Consider the following 13,583-nt stretch of genomic DNA (forward strand, 5'->3'; position numbering starts at 1 on the left):
TTCTCTGTACATCAAGCTCTCTCCCCCCACCCAGCCTTCTCTCCCACCCTTATACTTCTTCAGCCACTCAGGCTTTCTTGGTCTTCCTTGAATCTACACTGCTTGTTTCTACGTCAAGACACTTGCTCTGGCTCATCCTTCTGCTTGGGATTTTCTCCACTGGAAGGTCCCCTTAGTGAACTCACAGCACTGAGGTCCCCACTTGTACTTCCCCTCCTTAGGAGACTGTCCCTGACCACCCAATCTAGAAGGCACCACCTCAGTCATCTCTCTCTCCTCACCTGGCTTTATTTTGCTTCACAGTACGTACCCCTATCTGAGTGAATGATTACACTCATATTAGAAATGTTTATATAAACACCAATTTGCTTCTTTAAATATAAGCATTTTGAATAGTTTACCTCTTATACGATATTGCTATTTCTAATTATTATATGTAGTGTACCCCTCATTCCTTTGTAAGCAAAGCTTCAAGAATTTTCACCAGCTTAATTAACCTCAAAAAAATTTTATATTTTTTCAATGCAAAGGCATTGAGTACAGGCCCCATCCCAGCTATGAACCTTGAATAAACAGCTCCTCAAACTACAGTCTCTGCTTTTATTGAGTTAAAGGAAAAATATATATATATATAGTACAGAAAAAAATAAGCATGTAAAAAAGTAAGTCTGTTTTAGTAAATAACAATGTTTTTAAAAATAGTCTATTGAGATATAATTAACATACAATAAAGTGCTCATATATAAAGTGTACAATTTGACGAGTTTTGACATATGTACAAACTCAAAAAGCTATCAGCATGGCAGAGATAGTGAACATACCTATCACCTCCAAAAGTTTCTTATACTCCTTTGTAATCCCTTCCTCTCATTTCCTTTAGTTCTTCCTGAACATAGGCAACCACTGATCTGCTTTCTGTCACTAAGAGTAGTTTACATTTTCTAATATTTCCTGTAAACGGAATCATGCAGCATGTATTCTTTTGTTTGGCTTTTTTACTCAGCATAATTTTTGAATATTTATTCATGTTGTTGAGTACAATAATAGTTCTTTTTTTATTGCTAAGAAGTATTCATTTGAGTAGCTGTGCCACTAATTGTTTATCTGTTCACCTGTGGAAGGACGTGCATGTTGCTTTTTGTTCTAGCTATTAGTAAAGCTCCTATAAATAGTCATGTAGAAATCTTTGTGTGGTTTGATTTCTCTTGGCAGACACCTAGGTGTGAAATGGTTCGGACATATGATAAGTGCACATGGGCCTTTTTAGAAAAAGATTAAACTTTTCCAGAGTGGTTGAATGATTTTACTTTCCCATCAGTAGTTTATGAGAGTTTCAGGTACTTCCCATCTTCCTCATCACTTGGCACGGTCAGTCTTTTTAACTTCATACTTTCTAATATTTGTATAGTAGTGACTCAATGTGATTTTAATTTGTATTTCACTAATAACAAATGATATTGAGCCTCTTTAATATGTTTATTTCTACCTGTTTGTCTCTTCAGAGATTTACCTGTTCAAATCTTTGGCTTATTTTGTAAGTGTTTTCTTATTATTGAGTTTTGGTAATTTTTAAAAATATTCTGGGAGACTTTCGGCCAAGATGGAGGCCTAGACAGACACACTGCACCTCCCTCCAAAACTAAGCAGGAATATAACTACCTCAAAACTATGGACAATGCGAGGTTCCAGAAAATCGAGCTGCATGGAAGTCCAACAAACAAAGATTTAAAGAAGAAATACTCATCCAGACAGGTAGGAGTGGTGGAGCTGGGGCAGAGAGGGTGGCGGCAGCAGCGGGCCAGCAGAGAGCACAATCACATGTTTTAAAGGGAGGGACACCTGGGGAGCATTCCTGGCTCCTAACAAGACTGTGCGACTCATGGTCCCAGCACCAGGGAGAATAGAGCCTCATTGCTTCTGACTGTGCAGACCAGTGGGGGTTGGGGTGGAGGAGGGAACTGCAGGTCTCTCAGCAGAGTCTGCTTGCTTAGAGGGCCCCCATGGTCCTAGGATGTTCGCAGACCCACCTATTCTGGGAGCGACAACCAAGGCAATAGCTGGAGAGGCGCCGGTCCCCTGGGAAGGTGGGAGAGGTGCCTGGTAGAGGGGCAACTGCTGGGTGGGTGGTGTTGTTCACTCTCAGACCCCTTCCCCACATACAGCGCCACAATATAGAGAGGCAGGTCACCCTGCACTGACGAATACCTAAGGCTCCACCTCTTAAACAGTAACAGGTGCAACAACTCTACCTAAGACACAGAGGCAAACAAATACAGAAGCCTGTCAAGTTGAGGAGACAGAAAAGTATGGCCCAAAAGGGGGAACGGATCAAGGTTCCAGTGGGAGAACTAAGCGACGAAGAGATAGCGAACCTAACCAACAAGGAGACAGCCAACCTAACAGAGTTGAAAACGCTGGTGATATAGATGCTCACAGACTTGACAGGTATCGTTAAGTATGGCAAACGCATAAGGGAAGAAGTGAAAGCTATGCTAAATGAAATGAAGGAAAATCCACACAAAACCAGTGGTTAAGGGAAGGAAACTGGGGTTCAAATCAATGATTTGGAACATAAGGAAGAAAAAAAACAGTCAACCACTGCAGAATGAGGAAACAATAATTGAAAAAAATGAGGAGAGGCTTAGGAACATCTGGGACAACTTTAAACGTGCAAACATCCTAACCATAGGGATGCCAGAAGGAGAAGAGGAAGAGCAAGAAATTAAAAACTTATGTGAGAAAATAGTGATGGAAAACTCCACAGATTTGGGGAAGGAAATAGACATAGAAGTCCAGGAAGCACAGAGTCCCAAACAAGCTAGACCCAAAAGGACCACACCAAGACACATCATAATTAAAATGCAAAAGTTTAAAGATAAAGAGAGAATCTTAAAAGCAGCGAGAGAAAAGCAAAGAGTTACCAACAAAGGGGTGATAATAAGACTTTCAGCTGATTTCTCAAAAGAAACTTTGCAGGCAAGAAGGGACTGACAAGAAGTATTCATGGAGATGAAAAGCAAGGACTTACAACCAAGATTACTCTATCCAGCAAAGCTATCATTTAGAATGGAAGAGCAGATAAAGTGCTTCCCAGACAAGGTAAAGCTTAAGGAACTCATCATCACCAAACTATTATTATATGAAATGTCAAAGGGACTTAAGAAAAAGAAGATCAAAATTATGAACATTAAAATGACAAGAAACTCACAACTATCAACAACTGAATCTAAAAAAGAAAAACAAAATCCAACTAAGCAAACCAGAATAGAAACAGAATCATAGGTATGGGGATCATTTGGGGGGTTATCAGCTGGGAGGGAAAGGGGGAGAAATGGGGAAATGGTGCAGGGATTAAGAAGCATAATTGGTTGGTACAAAATAGACAGGGGGATGTTAAGAATGATACAGGAAAGGGTGAAGCCAAAGAACTTATAAGCATGACCCATGGACATGAACTAACAGGGATGGGATTGCTGGAGGGAATTGGGGTACTGGGCAGAGGGGAGCAAAGAGGGGGGGGGAATTGAGACTACTGTAATAACATAATCAATAAAATACACTTAAAAATAAACAAATAAAAATAAAAAAGTTATTTTTGTGGTGGTGATGTGGCTAGGATCAGATAGGGACACAGCTCCTCAGGGGCTCAGGGCCTGGTCCAGAGCCTAGGGAAGAGTGTGAGATCCTGCACCGTAGCTAATTGCCAGGTCAGGGGACCTGTAGAGTGCAGTGAGGAGGCTGAAGGCTGGTCTGCACCCATTCTGACCCTGGCACACGGTCACAGGCAACCATTCTGCAAGCTGCAGGAATGCATAGGAGAAATGAAAACAATGTTGTCTTTCATAAAAGCCATGAACAAAAATAATCAGCATCATGGACAATAAGAAATGCAAGTACTTAACAAAGCCAGACCCACAGATTTACAAATACAATGAGCAGCCATGTCAAACTAGATGAGTGATGATAGAATGAACCCAGAGTTTCTGATCTTGTGGACAAGGGGTGCAGAGCAGACCAGTGGCATGTATGCAACAACTAAGCAATGGAACCAAGATTAGGGTCCCAGAGAGGGTCTGTGCTGGGTAGTTTGCCTATGGCCAGTGCTGCGAGGGCCAGGACTGCATGACCATGTGGGAGGCGGGAGCATGGTCAGAGTGCTCAGGCAAGTGTGGCGAAGGTATCTGTCCCTGGACCTTGATGTGTATTAACCCTAGAAAGAAATGTGGCATCTCCACCAGGGAGGCTGAGGACTGTGAGGATCACTTGAAATGCTACCTGTGGTCAGTTGATGACAGCTAAGCTTACGATAGGAGCTTCAGATTTTTCTAAAATGTTCCCAACACCCACAGATATATTGGGGTCAAAGCCCTTATTGTGAGCTTAGCTGGCTCCGCCCCTTTACCCTGTCACCATGGAAACTTAGCTAGAGAGATGTCTACATTCTATATTCCACTGGTGAGCTGTGAGAGGAGAGAGGAGAGCTGTGTGAGCTGTTGGAAAGGGTGCAGGGATCGGAAGCATCTTCCAGTGCTGAGCTGGTGTGGGGGCCCACCTCAGAGAGTGACGAAGTTCTGGCACCACAATGCCACAGAGATCCAGAGCGCCCACCACCGGGACCACGTTGCCGCTGAGGCCCGGAGCGCCCGCTGCCACCGGGACCACGTTGCCGCTGAGGCCCGGAGCGCCCACCGCTATGGGGACCACGTTGCCGCTGAGGCCCGGACCACCCGCCGCTACGGGGACCACGTTGCCGCTGAGGCCCGGAGCGCCCACCGCCACCGGGACCACGTTGCCGCTGAGGCCCGGAGTGCCCGCCGCTACGGGGACCACGGTGCCCCTGAGGCCCCGACCGCCCACCGCCACCGGGACCACGGTGCCCCTGAGGCCCGGAGCGCCCACCGCCACCGGGACCACGGTGCCCCTGAGGCCCCGACCGCCCACTGCCACCGGGACCACGGTGCCCCTGAGGCCCCGACCGCCCACCGCCACCGGGACCACGGTGCCCCTGAGGCCCCGACCGCCCACCGCCACAGGGACCACGTTGCCGCTGAGGCCCGGAGCGCCCGCTGCCACCGGGACCACGGTGCCGCTGATGCCCGGAGCGCCTGCCGCCACGGGGACCACGGTGCCCCTGAGGCCCAGACCTCCCACCACTAGGACCCAGGCTCTGCTGAGCTCTGGAGCAACCACCACTGGGACCATAATGCCACTGGGGTCCGGAGGGCCCACCGCCAAGCCCAGGGTGCCGCTGCAATTCAAAGTGCCATCCAGGACCCCGGTGCCGCTAACGGCTGAAGCAACGACCAGGACCGCTGTACCGCTTAAAGCTGACCTGCCCAGTGTCCAGGTGAGCTGGGACCCACAAGGGTTCTGGACAATAGACACTAGTGCTAGGCTCAGACCCCAGGAACCAGGAATATTTCTCCAAAGGGAGAACCTCGCCAGTCTCCCTGTATCATATTTTCCTCTACTAAAACATGCTTTAGAGCAAGAAAAGCCAACAAAGGCGACAATCAGGCTTATAGAAAAGACAATGGAAGTAATGAAGCTGGACCACCAAATAAGAGAAACTAAAATCCAACAAAAATTAGTAATGGACGAAGCGAGACTGCTACTAAATGACAAGTTGCCCATCCAGGCTGACATTAAAGTTATGCTATAAGACTTGACCATCATAGCTAAGAAGTACAGAAGAGAAATCAAAAATCAGTGGAATAAATATGCACAAGATTTTGATGAGTTCTTACCAACGAGAGAAGAATCAGCCTCGAAATATGCAAAACAAGCTTCAGAGCTTCAAACAACACAGCTCTTGGAGAAAGAAACGCTGGTCTCCAATTTCAAGCAGCAAATGGAGACAGTGAGTGACATTTCACTGGAGAAACAGTACAGAGAGCTGCAGACATTACAGGAGGAGTTAAAGGCCAGAACTGAGACAGCTGCAAAGGCCCAGGCCCGGTACCTCCAGGAGAAAGCATTACAGTAGTCCCCCTCTATATCGCGGTTCACTTATTGTGACTTCACTGTATCACGGGATTTTTTAAAATATTATATTTAATTATTTATCGCGGATTTTTCACTATATCGCATGATTTTGCGGTACTGTATACGTATATTGTTAAAGTTACGTACGTTTAAGAGTGTAGAATATGTTTAAGAACATAAGCAGTGTTATAAAAGTGTGGGAAAGGTTAAGGGAGTGGGAAAGGTTAATAAGTATATGGGTAGGGTTTATAAAGCCTTAATATATATATACACTAAAATAAATGTAAGGTTCCTACTTCGTGGATTTTCATCTATCACAGGGGGGTCTAGAACTTAATACCCGTGATAAGTGAGGGAATTCTGTACTGGAGAGGCAACTGAATGAGCCCGCCCTGAGCATGCTGGGGGAGAGAGAAGAAAAGGAGCTGAGAAAGAAGACCCTTGGAGGTGGCAGCAGAGAGGCATGCTTCTGAGTTGTGCCGCCTCCGAACAGAGCCAGGGCTTACACAGAGAGTCCCTCCAGGGGTCCCAGCAGAACCAGGAGGAAAAGACCCTCCCCAAAGCTGGTTAAAAATTCGGAAGCAGCAGCTGGAGCAGGAAAAGTGGTGGTCCACAAAGACCTCCTATGCAGACAGACAAGAACAGGAGTCCAGAAAGAAGTCACCTGCTGATAAGCCAGAAAAGCTGATGAAGGATCAGGAAAAGTGCTGGTCTTCAAAGACCTCATATACAGACAGACAGGAACAGGAGTCCAGGAAGACTTCACATGCTGATAAGCCAGAAAAGCTGGTGAAGAAACAGAAATCCAGGAAGACCTCACAGCAGAGTTCTCTAGGGTCCGCATGGAGTTCCCTAACCACTGAATCAAGTCAGAACTCAACTGCTAGATAGTTGTTTGACCAGCTTCCCTTAATTAGGTTTTGCTTTAATTAGCTCTTGTTCTTAAATAGGATAGTCCTCAAACCTCCAGATAACCTAATACCACTTGCCAAACACTCATACATGAAACCAGGCTGAGAAAACCACCTTGAGTAATTGAAAGGAAAATAGTTATGTGATTTACCTGAGACAGATTTTTTTTATAGAAAAAGTACCTTTCAGGGTAGCATCTCATACTGACTTTATAAAGTATTTCTGCAACAGAGAGGTCAGGCCAAATCACGGAAAGAAGGCAGCAGGGAGGGAGAAAACCTCAAGGCGAAATTGAATGTTAGGAGTGACTTTCCTTCCCTGTGAAGGGAGGTGCCACCAGAGAAGGGAGCTTGTACAGAGCAGGCAGACTGGAGACTTTGCCACCTTACTAATCATGGCGGCTGGAAGAAGGGCAAAGGCAATCATTGCCCACACTGGCCCCCATTGGTTGAAAAGATGGACGTTCCCATTTGCTTTCATTGGATTCTGGGAGAGGACTTTTATTTTATTTTTTTTAATATATTTTATTGATTACACTAAATTTAAAAAAAATTCTGGATATAAGTCCTTTATCCGATATGTGGTCAGATATGAAATACTGTCTCCCAGTGTGTGACTTGTGTTTTTATTGTCTGAACAGTGGCCTTCAAAGATCAGAAGTTTTTAGTTTTAATGAAGTTCATTTTACTAATATTTTACTTTTATGGATTTTACCTTTGCTCTCATATTTAAATCTAAAGCATCTTAAAGATTTAAAGAGCTAAAGAAATCACAAAGATTTTCCTCTTTTTGTCTTCTAAAAGGTTTATGATTTTAAATTTACATTTCAGTTTATTTTATATATGGTGTGATATATGGATCAAAGTTCATTTTCTTGCATATATCTAACCTGTCACTACTAAATCGCCTTTGTACATTTGTCAAAAATCAATTGACCATATGTGTGGGGGCCTTTTTCTGAATTCTTATTTTAGTCTATTGATCAGTTTTTCTATCTTTATATCAATTTGACATTATAATTTTGAACACAGTGTTAAGTTCTCCAACTTTATTTTTAACATTATTTGTGCCTATTATAGGCCCTTTACATTACCATATAAATTCCTAAAATTTTCTCCTGGTATTCTGATTGGGATCATATTGAATTTATAGATCAACTTGGGAAGAATTGATATCTTAATTGATAATAAGTCTTCTGATCCATGAACATTGTATCTTTGCATTTATTTGGGTCTTTTAATATTTTTCTTACAAATAGCTTATAGTTTCCAATGTACATCTCTCAATTTTTTCAGATTGATCTCTATAAATTTTGTATTTCCTGATTCTATAGGAAATGGTAGCTTTTTAAAAAATTTTCAGATGTCCATGTTATTATAGAGAAATAGTTGGTTTCATATATTGATCTTGCATCATCTTGCATCATCTTGCAATGTGTATAATTCATTTATTAATGATTAGGATTTTCTATATAGATAGCCATGTTATTTGTGAATAGAGACAGCTTTACTTCTCTTTTCAGTTTGTGGCTTCTTCTTTTTTTCTTTCTTTTTTTGGTTAATGGCACTGGCTTGAATATCCTATACAAAGGTTAATAGTGGTGAGAGTGTACACTGTTGCTCTGCTTCTGATCTTGGGGAAAAGGCCTTCAATCTTTCACCATTACAAATAATATTAGTGATAGGTTTTTTAGCTGCCCTTTATCAGATTGAGGAAACTTCCTTGTGTTCCTAGTTTGTTGTGAGTTTGTATCAAAAATGGATGTTGGATTTTGCCAAGTGCTTTTTATGCATCTATTAAGACTATCATTTGGGTATTCTTTTATAAAACGGTTAATATGGTGAATTACAATGATTGATTCTTAAGTCATTCCAGCCTTGCATTCTTGGGATAAACCCCACTTGTTTAGGAAGCAATATCCTTTGTATATTTTGTTGGGTCTGATTTGCTAAAAATTTGTTAAGAATTTTTACATCTTTGTTCATGAATGATAATGGTCTCTGTTTTTGTTCTTTAAGTCTTTCTCCTGTTTTGATATTAGAGTAATGCTGGCCTCATAGTATAAGTTGAGAAATATTCCCTTCTCTTCAATTTTCTGCAAAAATTGTACAACATTGTTACTATGTTTTTCTTGAATGATAGATAGAATTCCCCAGTCAAAGCATCTGGGCCTGTTTTCTTGTTGAAAGGTTTTTAACTACAAAATCAGTTTATTTAAAAGATATAGGGACTATGGCTGTTGGAGGGACAGCAGTGATCATACATTGGCTGCTGACCATTATCAGAAAAACTAAGTTTGCTGTATAGTAGGGATCAGAAGATCTGATCCTGATTATAGAATCTTGGGTTTTGTCTCCCATTTCATCTTTCCAGACCATCCCAGATGATCTGTAAGATTCCATCTGGGAAAGCACTAGGAGTTCTTAGAAGAGCAAGAAGGAAGAGGATTATTGGTTGAAATAAAAACAGGGTTGAATGCATTCCGGAAAGCAGGGCTCTCATTCATAGACAACAATCTGGAGAAGAAGACAACTTCAAAACACTAACTAGAAGAGATATGCAGAGAAGTGAGATGAGAGGGGATGCCTCGAGAAGGAAGAATTTGGAACCAACTCTCCCAGGCAGAAGGAGGGGGCAGAGGGGTACTCTGCAGATAATTCCCTTTCCCATGAGGAAGACAAGAAAGAACAAACAGAACTCTCCTGGAAATAGACATGGTGGCAGTACCATTGAAGCCTCTCAGCCACCTTAGAAGGAAAGAGCCAGGGCTGACCCCACTGTTGAAAGCAAGGAGACATTTAAGAATAGAATGGAAGTTAAAGTGGAGATTCCTGAAGAATGAAAACCATGGCTTACCGAGGCTTGAGACTTACCAGACAGATGCAGCTGTGTCAACTCCCTGCTGAGAAAAATGTAGATGCTATTCTAGAAGAAGATGCAAGCTGCAAGAAATCACAAGAACATGTTGACAATAATGAATATGCAGTGAGTGAAGTCACTGCCTGGATGAAAGAATACTTCAACATGATGTTGGGCACTCAGCTACTCTACAAATTTGAGAAGCCCCAGCATGCTGAAATGCTCTTGGCTCACCCTCATCCACCGATGTCCCAGGGTTATGGGGTGCCACACCTACTGAGTTTATTCATAAGAATTGGAGCAATGTTGGCATATACGCCCCTTGATGAGAAGAGCCTTGCAGTATTGTGCTATTTGTACGATTTCCTAAAATATCTGGCAAAGAATGCTGTGTCTCTGTTTACTGTCAGTGATTACAAATGGTTTCTGCTGAGCACCACCACAAATCCTTGTGAGGGTCTACTTACCACTCACTATTATGTCTGGTATCTGTAAACAGTCTTTTTGTTCTTAGTCATTTTTTGTATAATTGATGGTCTTTAAAAATGTTAATGTATAATAGGACTTATGTCTCAGTTTTTCTGTTTTGTCTTAAACAGTAAATGAAAGGAGTGCAAGCTCCTTTTCTCATTTCAAAGTTGCTACCAGTGTATGCACTAATTAGACAAAGAAGAAACATGCAGTAGAGCATTTTCTTGACTCATTGACAACATTGTTGAATGCTGGTGGTTCTACCTCTTTTGATACTACACAATTTTCAAATTATATGTTAATGCTACATGATAAAGTGCCCTGATTCCTAGTGCAAAGGTTCAGTCTAATGTGTATACCTGAAAACCCATACTTTTATTATTATTATTATTATTATTATTATTATTATTATTATTATTATTATTACTTTATGGTGCTTGAAGTAAAACAGCCCATCCTTTGCAAATCCATCTGTGTTGTCTGTAAGGCACTCTATCTTTGCTCAAATTGCTTAAGGCTAGTGGTTTGTCTCGTAGTTTTCTGTCTGAGTCTAATGCACATTCTAACCTGAGACAATGCATTATTGTGTAGCCAGTTTTCTGAAGTTGATATTTTAGGAATTGTATTTCAGATCTTAAATAAAATTTATTTCTAAATTTCAAAGCAAAAAAAAAATGATATAGGGATTTAGGTTACCTAATTTTTTTTACTTCAGTGAACTTTGGTAATTTGCACCTTTAAAGAGTTAGTTCATTTTATCTAAGTTGTGGGATGTAGTGTCATAAACTTGTTCAAAGTATTTCTTTATGCTTTTAATATCTGTAGAATCTGTAGTGATGTCACTTTCTTCATTCCTGATACTGATAATTTTGTCTTTTTTTCCAGATCAGTCTTCCTAGAGGTTTTATCAATTTTACTGGTCTTCTGAAAAAACCAACTTTTAGTTTTATTGATTTTTTTCTCTTGATTTTTTTTCTCTTTTATTAATTTAATCTCTTTCCTTTTCTTTAGTTTCCATTTCATTTGCTCTTTTTTTCTAGTATCATAAGGTGGAAAGCTGAGGTTATTGGTTTGAAACCATTCTTTTTTTTTTCAATATAGGCAGTTTAGTACTATAAATTTGAAGTACTGTGTTTCACAAAATATTGTATTTTTATCTTTATTTGGTTCCAAACACTTTAAAATTTTTCTTTTCATTTCTTCTTTGATTCACAGGCTATTAAGTAGTGTGCTTTTTCGTTCCTAGATATTTAGAAAAATTTTACATATATTGCTATTATTGCTTTCTAATTTAATTCCATTGAGGTCAGAAACAAACTTGAATTCTTTTAAAGTTATTGAGATTTGTTTAATGACAAACTTAACTGCCTGGTCTTCCCATTCTTCCAAAGGTATCTCTCAACTCCGAGAGAATACCAGGTTTCACCTAGGTTCTCCCTCCCCACCTTGCCACCTGAAACCTTTCTCCAGGTTGCATGCTGGGACAATCAAAGGGCTCACTTCTTTTGTTTCTCATCACTCAGATATCACTGTACCTCACTGCTTGGTGTTTATCATCACTGTTTTGTTTGTTTTTCAGGTTATTTCCAGTAGGAGGATAAATCTAATCCTTGCTACCCAATCTTTCCTCCAAGTAGATGTCTCTCAATTATGATTTTTAACATATAATTTAGACACATTGTAAACCAGTTTATCTAGTTCAACATTAATCCTGTAATCTTATTTATGCTGTTTAATTTATAGACTTCATCATCATCCTAAACAAATTTTCTTAAACATCAACTATGAATAGAATAATCTATGAGAGTACTGTACAGACCTTCGAGTTTTTCTCTTTTGGTATCTCTCTCTCAAACAGACATCCATATATTCCAACTTTTTCTCCCAGGCTCTGGAGAGATGGAACAGGATTTTCAGTCATTGCTTCTTGCCCAACAAAGGGAAGGCTTTTGGTATGATTAAGACTGAAGATTGGCCTTAACAGCCTATGGTTGTTAGAAAGCAGCTTTCTTTGGTAATGTCTTGATGCACTCACTTTGGACTAAGATAAAGCTGGCCATCTGTGGTGAGATCAGAGCTCTTTTAACAGCAGTTATGCCTTTTCTCTCTCTCTACATGTAAGAGATACATTCCTCCATTTTTACTATCTTCTGCCATTAGATATCATTCAAAAATCTCCTAGGATGGGAGCCTTATAGGTGATTAGGCTTCATTGCCTTAGTCTGTCCTTGCTCATTCTCTTCTCACGCACGGAGAGTATGGAAAATGAGCCACAAGTAGAGTCTATACATCCCATACTCTCCTCATAAAACAGAAATCTATGTGGAAACATGACAGCAATGGTCAACATTCTTTATTTCTAATTTCTGTTGACTCTTGAAATCATGGTGATGTAAAAGCTAAACTTCTGTGAATTCCATTTTTCCATTAACACAAGGCACTGACATCCTTCTGTGTGGTTCTTGCTCTCTCCTTTACATTCTTAGTGTACTCTTATGATACAGATGAATTCCATTCTGTTGTTTTACTCTCTTTCCAACTTTAATTGGTAACACTGGGATGTTTCCTATGTCTTATTCACCCTTATTTTTTCACAAGGATTATACCGGAAATGTTAACTTCTTCCTACTTCCCCTTATATAGTCCTTTTGCCATTTTCTTACTTTTTGTAGCAGGCCACTTTGCTAACCATCACCACCTCTTCATTTTAAATTTACTCCTGTAGCATTTCTGATAGCTCATTCCAAAAGAGCATAAATTTAAAACTCATGCAAAATTCCTTTATTAAGTAAAGGGGACTTTTTTAATTAACAAGGCTCATCACACTCATCCTTGATAGCTTCAGCTATAATATTTTCAGAGCATTCTATATTGATTATGAAAGTGGTGAAAATGTAGTCATTGGTTGTGTGCAGTACTATATTGAACTCCTCACTAGCCCAAAATATTTCATCATCCCTATTGTCTTTCATTGTCTTAATGTGAATTGAATATTTTTACCACTACATATCCCTAATTCAACACATTCTAGCAAAGTGGTCCATCAGTAGTTGCACAGATATATGACTGAACTCAGTAGATACTTAGTTCCTCCTAGGTAGAGGCAGCATATTATGTATTTCAGAGCATACAATAATAAGCAAAATCTAACTTTGCCTTCAGGGAATTTAATTCAATCTAATAGGAAACAAAACTTGTAGATAGATTACAAACATAACTAACACTGAGCACCAACTATGTTCAGTGTCCTCTTTGATGCACATGATAGTCCTATGAGGTAGGTAGTATCTCATCCTCATTTCATAAGAAAAAGTGGAGGCATAGTGAGGGTAAGTCCCCAGGTTAAGGCCACACAG

General features: G+C 40.6%; 2 protein-coding genes and 1 pseudogene across 3 annotated transcripts in view; all 3 read left to right on the plus strand.

Annotated features, from left to right (window-relative positions):
• CDIN1 (CDAN1 interacting nuclease 1) overlaps nucleotides 1–13,583 on the plus strand; it is a 204,356-nt gene that overhangs the window by 112,758 nt on the left and 78,015 nt on the right. The gene's annotated exons all lie outside the window — the stretch shown is intronic.
• Nucleotides 5,204–6,876, plus strand: LOC150016244 (uncharacterized). Its single transcript, XM_090271421.1, is given in 3 exon segments — nucleotides 5,204–5,978; nucleotides 6,349–6,424; nucleotides 6,426–6,876. Coding segments are annotated over 3 exon segments (1,302 nt in total).
• LOC150016245 (mortality factor 4-like protein 2) lies at nucleotides 9,277–10,251 on the plus strand (annotated as a pseudogene).

This window comes from Furipterus horrens, unplaced genomic scaffold (assembly GCF_987537825.1).
Source record: "Furipterus horrens unplaced genomic scaffold, mFurHor1.1.pri manual_scaffold_3, whole genome shotgun sequence".
Lineage (NCBI taxonomy): Eukaryota > Metazoa > Chordata > Mammalia > Chiroptera > Furipteridae > Furipterus > Furipterus horrens.